This window comes from Mollisia scopiformis (assembly GCF_001500285.1).
Source record: "Mollisia scopiformis unplaced genomic scaffold LY89scaffold_17, whole genome shotgun sequence".
NCBI classification, from domain to species: Eukaryota; Fungi; Ascomycota; class Leotiomycetes; order Helotiales; family Mollisiaceae; genus Mollisia; species Mollisia scopiformis.
The window spans coordinates 1027607-1039974 of NW_017263597.1; the positions used below are offsets into that span (position 1 = coordinate 1027607).

At 48.9% G+C, this 12368-nt stretch overlaps 2 protein-coding genes across 2 annotated transcripts; both read right to left on the bottom strand.

Annotated features, from left to right (window-relative positions):
* Nucleotides 1–63: 63 nt before the first annotated feature.
* LY89DRAFT_141367 (uncharacterized protein) lies at nt 64–9878 on the bottom strand. The gene is made up of 9 exons (XM_018205317.1): nt 8601–9878; nt 7572–8543; nt 6426–7525; nt 6149–6280; nt 5852–5968; nt 5574–5678; nt 5303–5404; nt 601–5157; nt 64–550 (listed from the first exon to the last, which is right to left on the bottom strand). The coding sequence occupies exons 1-9, from the start codon at nt 9573–9575 to the stop codon at nt 208–210; spliced, it is 8403 nt and encodes a 2800-aa protein (XP_018068862.1). The 5' UTR covers nt 9576–9878; the 3' UTR covers nt 64–207.
* Nucleotides 9879–11044: 1166 nt separating this feature from the next.
* On the bottom strand, nt 11045–12318 carry LY89DRAFT_589726 (uncharacterized protein; the record flags this gene model as incomplete). Its single annotated transcript, XM_018209550.1, has 2 exons — nt 11045–11994; nt 12198–12318. The coding sequence occupies 2 exons, from the start codon at nt 12316–12318 to the stop codon at nt 11045–11047; spliced, it is 1071 nt and encodes a 356-aa protein (XP_018068863.1).
* Between the last annotated feature and the right edge of the window lie 50 nt (nt 12319–12368).

A 12368-nucleotide genomic window follows, 5' to 3' on the forward strand; every position in this document is an offset into this window, starting at 1 on the left:
TGTTTGGAAAACTTTCATAGAAACCCAATGCAGAATGATTTGCACGAGAAATGAACATGCTATTACAATCCCACAACAAAAAATATCGTAAAGGACTTTCTATTTGTGCGTATTTACTCCAAACCACCCATCCCAAACAAAAGATGATGGGTCTACCCGCTATCCCAGAAAAGCAAAGGAAAATTTATGTCTAAATGAATGACGGTTTTAGCCCAGAGTGACAGAGTCTACATAAACGGTGTTGCTATCTCCTGGCACGATGTCCGGGCACTTGATGTTGACTTGTACGGTCGCGTATCTCTGCGTCTTTGTTGCTTTGAACGTTTTCGAAACTTCGGAGAATCCTGTGGCTTTGAGGGAAGCTTCACGAGAACACTTTCCACCCACCGTGTCGCAAATTTGAATGGTGCAGGTTGGTGAGCGGTGATGGTTGACGCTTGGTGGGAGCTCGGCGAGTTGTGCGGAAGCTGTCATTGTGTACGTCGTCCCTGGGCACACAGTCGCCGTCTGGGAAATGTAGCCGGTAGTTCCATCCTCCACTGACGTAACACTAGAAGGTATTAGCCTATGTCTAAGCGAATGATTGGAAGTTTTGCTTACAGATAATAATTGCCGGCTGCATCAACATGGGTATCAGGTACATATCCGATGGAGACTGCAGAAGAGAAGCCATAGGAAGCCCAAGGATCAACTGAGCCGGTCTCAAAGCCGCCATTGATAAGATCTGGCGCACAAGTGCTTGAACTAGGAAGCGTGGCGCTCATAGTGGTTCCTGTGAGTGTTCCAGGAGACGTACTTGTAGCAAATGTCGTCAAGGTATTGACTGCTGGGGTTGAAGTAGCGGTAGCACTAGCGACAGCACAGCCTCCTGTGGGAGCAAAGAGACAAGAGCAAGCAGATGAGACTGCAGCCGGATTTTTACAGTTCTTGGCATATGTTGGAAGGGCAGTCACAGCAGCGTTATTGATAGTTGTGGTATATGTTTGACAGAATCCTATCCCGTCCGCCGCATACTTCAACATGTTCCTGTAGCAGTTGTTGTGATTGTCCATGCACACTGGCGCTGGAATAGGACTAGCGCAGGTCGAAATTGAGCTTGTTTGCGAAGAAAGTGCGGACGTTATGGAGCTTGTAATGATTGTAGTCGAAAAAGCCTGTGTCGATGTTCCGGATGGAGTTAGGTACAAAGTGCTTGAAACCATTGCCCCAGACGAACTGGAGGACAATGTTGAGCTGACTACAATCGATGAGGATGACTCAGTCGAGGTAAGTACAGACGAGGTGACTAATGTCCCAGGACCAGAAGAAACGCTTGTTGATGATGTTGATGTACCAAGATTGGACGAGAGGCTTGACGACGATGAAACTACCGTGGACGTCCCCACATTCACAGAAAATAATTCAGATGAAGTGGAAGACAAAGTGTTTGAGAGGGTTGACGTCTCCACAACTGATGAACTTGATGGCAAGGAACTGCTGTACTGGACGGAAGTTAAACTGCTAGAAGGCATAGAGCTGCTGGTAAAGCTGGATTGCGCTGTCGAAGTCAGAGAACTAGACGGGATAGAACTAGACTCCACACTATTGGACACCGTTGTACTGCTGGATTGGGCTGTCGAGCTGAGAGTGCTAGATGGCATAGAACTGCTAGTGAAGCCGAACTGAACTGTCGAAGTCAAGGAGCTAGACGGGACAAAGCTCGACTCCACACTGCTAGATTCCAGAGAGGTCTCGGAGCTGAGAGAAACAGTGCTACTGGGCACAGATGATGAAATGGTGTTGCTCATGTCCATTGAGGAGACTGTTGAGCTCTCAATCGGTGTAGAGTATACCGTGGATGAAATTTCAGAGCTTGACATTGTCTGGCTTGTAAATTCAGAAGAAACCGATGTTGATGTTGATGGCGATCCAGAGCTTTGGCTGCTGCTTTCCATAGCCGAAGAAGACGAGGCTTCCGTCTGGCTTGAGGTATAAGAGGAAACCGACAATATCGAGGACAAAACAAAGGTGCTTTCAATGCTACTGCGCGCTGCTTGACTTGATGAGGCTGAAGACGTCTGGTATACCGAGGAGGAGATTGAAGAGCTCTCAATACTGCTGCTCATAGCTTGGCTCGACGAGGCAGAAGAGCTCTGGTATGCCGTGGATGAGATTGAAGAGCTCCCAGCACTGCTGCCGGATGGGTATGCAGAGGAAGGAGCGGCGGGGCTTTCAACGGTGCTACTGGACTGGTATGCCGCAGAGGAAGCATAGGAGCTCCCAACACTGCTAATAGATTGGTATGTCGACGAGGACACTAAAGAAATCTCAACAGTACTGCTAGACGCGTAGGCCTGGCTCGATGAGGATGAAGAGATTTCAATAGCGCTGCTGGACGACGAATACGCACTACTGCTAGACGGATTTCCTGATGGCGAGGCCGAAGAGCTGCCAATGATGCTGCTAGACGTGTATGCTGACGATGAGGCTGGAGAGCTTCCAGCACTGCTGCTAGATGGGTATACAGACGAAGGAGCGGCCGAGCTTTCCACAATGCTGCTGGACTGGTATGCCTGGCTCGATGAGGCTGAGGAGCTTCCAATAGCGCTGCTAGATGACGGGTATGCACTGCTGCTAGACGGGTATGGCGAGACTGAAGAGCTTTCAATACTGCTACTAGATGGATATGCACTACTGCTTGCAGCTTGGGTGGACGATGCTAAGGAACTCTCAATACTGTTGCTAGAAGGGTATGCTGACGGGGTCGAGGAGCTTTCCATGCTACTACTGGATGGGTATGCGCTACTGCTTGCGGATTGGATGGATGAGGCTGACGAACTTTCAATACTGGACGGGTATCCACTACTGCTGGCAGCCTGACTCTGTGCGGCTGAAGGAATTGCAATGTTGCTGGATGAGTATACACTGCTGCTCGCGCCTAGAGTAGATGAAGGAAGAGCACTGCTGCCGGATGGGTATGAACTACTGCTTGCGGCTTGGGTAGACGAGGATACAGAGCTCTCAACACTGCTGCTTGACGGGTATGCCGACAATGGAGCGGAAGAGCTTTCAATGCTACTAGTGGATGTGTATGCGCTACTGCTTGCAGCTTGTATGGATGAAGAGGCTAAAGAGCTTTCAACACTGGACGGGTAAGCACTGCTGCTAGCAACTTGACTCGGTGGGGCTGAAGAGCTTGCAATGCTGCTGGACGGATATACACCACTGCTCGCGGCTTGGAAAGACGAGGCTGTAGAGCTCTCAACACTGCTGCTAGATGGGGGCGCTGACGAGAAGGTCGAAGAGTTTTCAATATTGGACGGGTATGCACTGCTGCTCGCAGCCAGGCTCGAAGAGGCTAAATAGCTTGTAATACCGTTGCTAGGGTAAGCACTACTGCTCGCAGCTTGTGTGTACGACACCAAAGAACTCTCAACACTGTTGCTCGCGGCCTGGGTGGACGAGGCCAAAGAGCTCTCAAAGCTACTGCTGGATGGGTAAGAACTACTGGTCTGCGCAAGAGAAGATCCATAGGCACTCGACTCTGAGGCACTGGGGAATGCTGAAAAGCTAATTGAGGATTCCTCAGTCTGTGGGCTGACTGCTTGTGAGCTTCCATAAGCTGACGACGCATAAGCACTCGATTGTGAAGCACTCAGGAAGGCCGAAGAGCTGGCCATGGAGTCCGTGCTTTGTGAGCTTTCTGGAGACGTCAAAGAATCATAGGAACTTGATTGTGAAGCACTCAACATCGCTGAAGAGCTTGTGAGGGATGACCCCAGAGTCTCTGAGCTCGATGCGGCACTGGAATACTCATAGGAACTCGATTGCGAAGCACTAGGGTAGCTCGAAGAGATTTGCGAGCTGAATGCGGCTGTTGACGATTCATATGCACTCGACTGTGACACACTTGGAAAGCTTGAAGAGGTGGACAAGGAGGACGTTAAAACTGAAGACCCGTATGAGCTCGATTGTGATGCACTCGGATAGCTCGAGGAAAACAAAGTCGTGTAAGTTGAAGACTCATAGGCACTGGAGTGTGAGGCGCTCGCGAGAGCCGAGGAACTGATTGAGGATTCTATAGTCTGTGAACTAAATGCAGCACTAGAAGATTCATAAGAACTCGATGGCGAAGCACTCGGGTAGCTCGAAGAGATTTGGAGGCTTAATGCTGCGGTCAAAGATTCATAAGAACTTAATTGTGAAGCACTTGCGAAGCTTGAAGAGCTGGCCAAGGAGGATTCCAGGGTCTGCGAGCTTGAGGCAAATGCTGAGCTTGACAAGGAAGAGCTTGGGTAGCTCGAAGAAGCAGAATACGTGGTGTCTAGCGTTTGTGAAGCCGAAGATCGGTAAGCACTCGATTGCGAAGCGCTTGCATAACTTGACGAAACAGAGGACGTGGTATCCAGATTTTGTGATGATAGTGAGGATGCTGCCGCTGATTGGGATGCTGAACTCGAAGAGGATGATTGAAACAAGGTGGTAGACTGACTAGCCGAAAGTGTTACTGAGGATGGGGAGCTCGAGGAACTAGGACTTGCCGAGAGGCCCGTGGAGCCAGAAGAAGCTACTGCACTCTGTGATGAGCCGAAAGCAGCGCTTTGACTTGCTGAAATCATGGCAGAGAAAGACGAAGATGCAGCACTCTGGGAAGAGCTGACAACCGCGCTTTGGCTCGCAGTCACCGATGGGAAAGCAGATGACGGATAAGAACTACTCTGAGAAGCGCTACCAATCATACTGGAGGAAGAAGCAGCTGCACTCTGTGATGAGCTGATACTTTCACTTTGACTTGCTGATATCGATGCAGAAGGAGCCGATGGGTAAGCGCTACTGATCATGGTCGAGAAGGACGAAAATGCCGCACTCTGTAAAGAGCTAATAGCCGCGCTCTGGCTTACAGGTACCGATGCCGGAGCGGACGACGGATAAGCACTGCTTTGAGAAGCGCTTTCGATTATCGTCGAAAAGGACGAAAATGCTACAGTCTGGAAAGAGCTAATGGCCACGCTCTGGCTCGCAGTCATCGATGGGAAAGCAGATGAGGAATAAGCGCTACCTTGAGAAGCGCTATTGATCATGGTAGAGAAAGACGAAAATGCTGCACTTTGACTTGCTGATCCCAATGCAGAAGCAGACGACGGGGTTGTTGAACTGCTAGCAGCACCAAGAGTCGACCTAGAAATGGATTTGTCAACAACGTTATGCTTACCAAGATCGTGGCTTCAGGACCATATCTCGACACGGCGAGTCATGATTATCCGTCTCAAAAAACAAAGAAAGGCTGAAAGGAAAGGTTCATAGACAAATAAAGGGAACGTACGAAGGCGCAGAAGAGCTAATATCAGGCGAAACACTCATAGAAGCGCTCGCAGCAGCAGCCATTGACGATGAGGCAATTGTAGCATAGAATGAAGTTGAGGATCTGTAAGTTTGGGATGAATTGAATTAGCACCATTTTGGAAGTTGGACAGATACCAGGACTTTAAGAGGTCCGCAGGATAGAAAAGAACCTATAATTTAGCGTGACTTTGATGATCTTCTCTAACCCACAAAGCTTGCAAATAAATATCTGGGAAACGGAGAGTACTTACGAGGCAGCACCCAAGTTTGAGCTAGAGCTACCGTAGTACATACTACTGGCCGAGGCTGAGGCAGCTAGCGATGAAGACTCAGAGCTAGAGGCTTGGGTTAATGATCTAAGAAGCCAAACAAAAAAATGTTGTTAGCATGTGCTGGTAATTCGCAAAGACCCAATCCTAACCGATGAATGATGTATTACATACAAACACTCAGCCAATAGGCAGGACATAGAAATGAAGGACTCTCTATAGAGGGACCGAGGAGAAGACGCGAGGAGAGAACAACTCACGTGACTGCTGCAGAGCTCGAGATCGCCGTCGAGCTTAGCTCTGCACTGGAGGATACTAGAGGGAGGGACGTGGACACTGCGGCGCTTGATCCTGAAGAGGTTGGCAAAGCTGACGATCTGTGCATTAAGGGTGGACATATTAGCAGGTGGAGAGGAAGTTGGATAACAAAGATTTCCAAGTCCGGATTCAGTAGGGACTTTAATCGGGGGATTATCTCGGGTTCTGACCCTCGCAATTATGCTAGTAGTCAAGAAGAAAGGAACAGGGTGCTCTTGTGGAGATGAGAGTTCACTTACGTTACCATCGCAGAACTCGAGTCTTGGACAAATGCCGAGGTATAAATGCTGCTTCCAGAGGCAGAAGCCATGGCTGAACTAAAGGCCTCCATGCTTGAAGACGCTCCTACTCCCGTGGATACAATCGATGACCTATATCAGGATAAGGTTAGTCATTATCTTTAGTGAAATTATGGAGAAGTTCCGGAAGAAGCCAGACAATGGACATCTGGTTATATATGATGGGTGATGGTGGATATTTGTTTGGAAGGGAGGATTTTAGAAATCGTAAACTCACGAAGCAGCAGCCAAGTTTTGTGTGGATGAGGGGAAACTTGAAGACGACAGCAAGGAATACAGGTCCATGGAGGTACTTCCTGAGGCGCTTGCGCTTTGACTGGCGCTCGAGGGATTCGACGTGGAGATCTCTGAAGACATAGACGCTGAAGGACTAGCACTTTGACCGAAGCTGGAAGACTCTGCAGAGGACGAATCATAAGTACTGGGTGTCCCCGAAGCGCTCGCACTTTGACTGGCACTGGATGATCCGGCCGCTGATGAAATAGTCCCTGACGCACTAGCACTCTGACCAAAGCTTGAAGAAGCTGCAATAGTCCCTGACGCGCTCGCACTTTGACTCGCGCTTGAAAAGCTTGAGGCTGCTTCTGAAGAGAGAGAGGCTGACGCACTGGCACTTTGACTAAAGCTTGAAGATGAGGATATGTCCATAGATGTCGTCCCCGAGGCGGAGGCACTAGCTTGACTTGAGCTTGATGAGAAGCTAGACGATTGAATTATCGAGGCTTGGGCAGAGCTTGACGCAAAAACTGATTGGCTGGCGGATTGACTCGCTGATGAGCTTTGAGCGGCCAAGGAACCAGATTGAGTCTGACTTGCTGATGCACTTCCATATTGGGATGAGCTTTGTGCGGCTAGAGTACTGGATTCAGTTTGACTGGCGGATTGGGTAGCTGATGAGCTCTCTTGAGCCTGAGTTGAACTTTGAGCAGCCACGGAGCTAGGCTGGGACGAAGACATTGCGGCAGATTGAGACTGGCTCGCAGATTGACCGGCGGACTCACTCGCTGAAGCACTAGCTGGTTGAAATTGACTTGAACTTTGAGCTGCGAGGCTGCTTGACAATGAGGACGATCCTTGTGCAGAAATCTGCGAGGCTACGGCTGATTGACTGGCAAAGCTGGAAACATTAGGTTCAACGGTCGAGCTGACCGCAGCGCTTGACCCGATTGATGAAGATGGCAGTGAGGTACTGGTCGTCACAACGGATGATATGAAAGTCGAGGTTGCCACCATGCTGCTAGATTCCAGAGTAGACGAAGGCATAGCCGTAGAAGAGACTACACTGCTACTGCTCGAATGTGTTGGCGCAGGTCCCAGCTATCAAAGGTTAGTATTGCGACAAATAGTCAGATAAAGAACATACCTTGTAAATAATGATATGGTCGCCAGTTCTCTTTCTCATTCCGGCGCAAAACTCCGAGGAATCCGCTTGGCAAGGAGTATCACAAGAGCCAGGTTTTTGTGTTGCTCCGCTATCTACTGAGTTGGCGCACCAACAGCTGCCTCCCTCAATACCTGCATAGGCGAAAGAGTCTGTATCACATTGAGAGATACAATCTGCAATGTCGCCGACATTGCTCACTTCCATAGCCGAAAGCAGCGGGTAACCGGAACCCGTCTCATCTTCGTAGCAGCCTTGCTCGACGAATTCTCCATCGGGAACAATGACATCCGGCACGAAGGTTGCCACGGGACTGGATGGGATGCTAGAGCTCGCAGCGGCCTGTGGTGTGCTAGAACTTGCAGCCGCCAGTGAATTAGATGTAGATTGAGCAGCCACAGATTGGATGGTCGTTGAGAGCGCCGATGATGAAATCTGGCTTGATGATACATCAGAGGAAGAAAACGAGACCGAAACTTGGGCGGAGAATGATAGAGCCGACGAAGAAATTGTAGAAGATTCCATATTTGAGGAAGACTGCTGAGCTGAAGATGATGAAAGGTCTTGGCTAGACAACGCAGCAGAAGACGGAATCACGGCTGATGAGCTTGATGGCTGAGCAGATGGCTGAGAAGATGATGATGAGAGACTTTGGCTGGAAGTGGCAGCAGCCGTCGATGAGCTTGCAGAGCTAGATGGTTGAGCAGAAGAAGATGATAGGGCTTGGCTAGAAGAAGGTGCAGCCGATGAGCTGGATGAGCTCGAGCAGAAACTCGCGGTGACAAACTCAGTAACAGCAGAACCTGCAGCAGACAGGTAAGACGTCACGCCAGAAGCAGACACAGTCACTGTAACGGCACTCGGACTTGCGCTTGGCGTGATAGTGGTTGTGACATCGGGCAGATTGCAGGAAGTTGAGCTCATTGCGGCCGATGTAGATGATTGTGGGACCACCTATTGGAGATTAGCTTCGATATCAGAAATCTAAGACGAATATAAACATCAAATTACCTTGTACACGACAATAGCTTTTCCAGAGCGGGCACCGAGACTCCTCTTTCTCATACCAGCACAAACTTGATTAGCATTTCCTGTGCAAGGTGTGGAACAGCTGGGATCATCGGAAGTCGATGCGTTTTCCTCGTAAGAGTTTGAACAGAAACAGGTAGTTCCTTCCACACCGGCAACAGTGTAGTCGCCTGCCGAGCAGTCGTTAAGACACTCCGTGACATCAGTGACTTGGGTTTGGTAGCCAACGTTCTCCAGAGGGTATCCAGAGTCATTTGGATCCTGATAACAACCCTGCTCAACAAATGGGCCTTCCGGCGTGGTGTATGTTGGCGGAGGCGGTGTTGTTGTGGAAACGGCAGCTTGGGAACTTGATGCAGCCAAATTGCTTGACTGAGTTGCACTTGGGGAGCTGGACTCCATCGCAGATTGTGAACTCGATGGGCTTTGGTCCTGGGAGGAGCTCTGACTTGCACTCTGGGAAGCTGAGGATCCCTGAGAGCTGTACGTGGATGATATAGCTCCTGATGACTCTGTGCTATAGATACTACTACTAGCTCCCGAGCTCATCAAAGATGAAGCCGCTGCCGTTGAGCTGGCCGGTGAGGAGGAAATTTCGAGACTTGAGGTATAAATTGAGGAAGAAAGCGATCCAGAAGAAAACGAGGACGAGGCAAATGCAGACGACGAGATTGCTGCTGAGTAGGAGGACGACATCGCAGCGCTGGAAAGACTGGAGCTGGACTGACAGTCCGTTGCCGAAACTGTAACCCATTCCGTTATTGTTCCAGCACTGACATACGATGTAACTCCTCCGCCCCCATTGACCGTAACAGTCGGGTATATTGTTGTTGTAACCGGGTCGCAAGAAGACGAAGAAGCTGCCGCTCTTCGAAAAAATCCCCCCTTTCTCGCGTCCGCAAATCCAAACGTCGCGCCTAGCACCAACAGCTGGGCCAAGTTGGGTGGTCCCATCATAGGGAAAATGCGGTCTGTTCAAGCAGAACGAGTGATGCTTGTAACCCCGGGGAAACACTCAAACTTTCATAGGAAAAGGCAAGCCCCGCGCGGTGGGCGTTGGAAATATATATTGAGGAAGGATTTGAGCCACGGAAGCGGAAGCTTCATCTTGTGGGTTTCACTACGCCGAAAAGAACAAATGGGTATGGGTGAAGCCATTCTTCTTTCAGTATGCCATTCCAAGATAAGGTTTTCTTGGAGAGACATTGGCTCATCCCTGAGTAGAATATTCCATATCTGCACAATTCCCCAGAAACGGAAGCCCAAAGGGGTTCAGTTTGCTCCAAATGCAACACTTCCTTTTTCTCGTTGTGGAGATTGATTTTAAGCCTGGACGGGGCTTTGTCAGATCTCAGGATGCAGGTACGAATCAGCCACTGACATTGTCTTAGACTTGAGATGGATAGGGGACGACAATTGCTTTTTAATGGATTGGAACAATAAAGAGGACTCAACAATGATAATATCAGACAAATACATAAGATACAACAGCTTGGACAACAGTCAATGAGCTTTCTTGCATCGATGCTTCCATGAAAATTCTGCATGAGGAGCTGAATCAGGTCAGAAAAGAAATGTCGTCTCAGATTTAGCGAGATTGATCACGTGCTTTTCACACGCCCCTGCCGCGTCGCCCTGTGTCGATAATGTGATAATGTAGAGGCCCTTCCGGTTTATTGATCTGGTCGCTGAGGTCGAGACGTTGCCCTATAATATGTTGCCTTATTTCTTCATTCACTAACACGGCGTCTTTCCTCACTCTTGTGTCCACTTACCAATTGGCATCACGTAACTTCTTCAAGAAAGTCAAGACTCTTGTACTGATTAATAAACTTTGAGGATTTGATTAGCTCCAAATGATTCAGCCTTAGTACCTTGGGCTGTATCAAAGGATTCCACAGTACACTCTATCTTCAACATTCTTCTAGACAGACGAGTCGGCCGAGGAATTGAAATGATGTCAAGTCCTCATGGTATCGACCACCCTCATGGAATTGTGCAGAATGCCATATACCTTACATTGTCTTAGAGAGGTAAGGGGTAGAAAGTCATGGAGATGGCAATATATGCGGTAGTTTCAATCCAGGCCAAGGACGTTGCCTTGCACATTGGCGATGCTATTGAATACTCCAGCGGAAGCCATAAGCTCGAAAATCCTATCAAAGTGAAAATAATTTGCGGCCATTGCGTCATTTCGGCAATTAGACATTGTCTTGCATTAATTATGCTTCTCCTTTCTCCCACGACGAACCTCGCCGTGACTCAGGTCAGCTTCTATTGCCGGAGACAACTCACATCTTCTTGTGTCGAGAACTTGTGTCAGGAGGGCTTATTAAGCTCATTTAGGTCAGATCCCCCCAAATTTTAGTTCCGCAAATCTCAACTCGAGTCGTGTTCCATCCTCCAAGCTCAAACCCTGATAACGATCATCGCTCATATTCGTTCAGCTTGACTAAGAGATCAACCAATTCGGGAGATGTGTCTGGCGACAGTGCTAAGGACTCCAGGCTTTTATACAACGTCGAATCCGACCCTGCAACCTTCTTCATGAGGACAGCTAGATAGTCCATAGTTGTCTTTGTGATGGCTGTATTGCTCATCATATCGAGAAATTCGACGAAGAAATCGATCAAGGTGATGTGCATCAACAGATCTTCTTCTTTATCAACCATTTCCGCGCAAGCAAAATACAAAAGACCCTGCTCTCGTATGCCGTATCTTGCCTCGATATCCGGGAAGTGAGAGCGAGTGATGGTCTGGAAATCTAGGACGGCCAATCTTGGAAGGACGCGTAATAATCTTGCCTGGGCCAGCGACTTTTGTCTTTCGTCTAGTTGACCTTCTCCAGAGCCCATTGTCGTGAAGCTGCAGAGCGAGAAGATCAAATCGTAGATCCCACGATCTTGAAATATCCGGCGCCATAAGAGACCTTGACCAGGGGGCATACCAGATGCAATTTGCAGACCACTCATCTTGGTATCGATATCAGCAGAATTTCTGCGATCACAATCAACTTCTAGCAGATCGCCCAGAGTCTTTGTAGCCTTCTCTCCAACTCCCACATGAGGTGTGCTCAACCATGTTCTCAGGAAGCTTTCCACCACACCTTTCATGATCGAGAGTATAGCTGTATCACCAGGGCTTCTGGTCGCTTTCTCGATGACAGTGATTGCCAATATAGCGGCCGCGGGTGCAGGCGAGCGCAGAGCGGATATGAGGGCATCTTCAGATGCTAATGTGAGGGCTTGTGTGAATTTGATAGGGCGTAGAAGCTTCGTTGAAAGGCTTGCAAGGAGAGTAGGATCTTCTGTGTAGGTGAGCAGAATTTGGGTGAGTTTTGGGAGCAAGCGTGGAATTAATGGTGGTATGTTGGGATCTGCGAGCTTATCAGCATCTGGAGAGCTTAAGTGAGGCGGCAATTCCCAAGTCCAACAACACTCAGAGCAATCTTCCTCAACTTTGACAAAATCCCGTCGCATGCAAACCATTGAACAAGCTCTGCTCTTGAAAGGAGAGAAGGATCCCAATCAAACCGCATACGCTTCTTTGACTTCATAGAAGACGCGTAAACAAACATACCATTCAACTGCAACTCGACTTCATCAAAGAGCTTCGCGTCCAGAGGTGTATCCGGAGCTTCAAGGAGAATATCGAGGTGCTTTTCGAGTTCTTCAAGGCCAGTAATCGGAATCTCCTCCATCCTGGTGGTTCTTGTATTCAGCAGGTGTGTGAGGTACAATCAATTGGCAT

Bases quoted from the DNA above. Each gene is read 5' to 3' on its own strand.
- LY89DRAFT_141367 (XM_018205317.1), bottom strand. From the start codon at position 9,575: ATGATGGGACCACCCAACTTGGCCCAGCTGTTGGTGCTAGGCGCGACG. The intron at 5,679-5,851 runs GTGAGTTGTTCT...TTGGCTTCTTAG, and splicing joins TCGAGCTCTGCAGCAGTCAC to ATCATTAACCCAAGCCTCTA. The intron at 5,158-5,302 runs GTACGTTCCCTT...ATCCATTTCTAG, and splicing joins ATTAGCTCTTCTGCGCCTTC to GTCGACTCTTGGTGCTGCTA.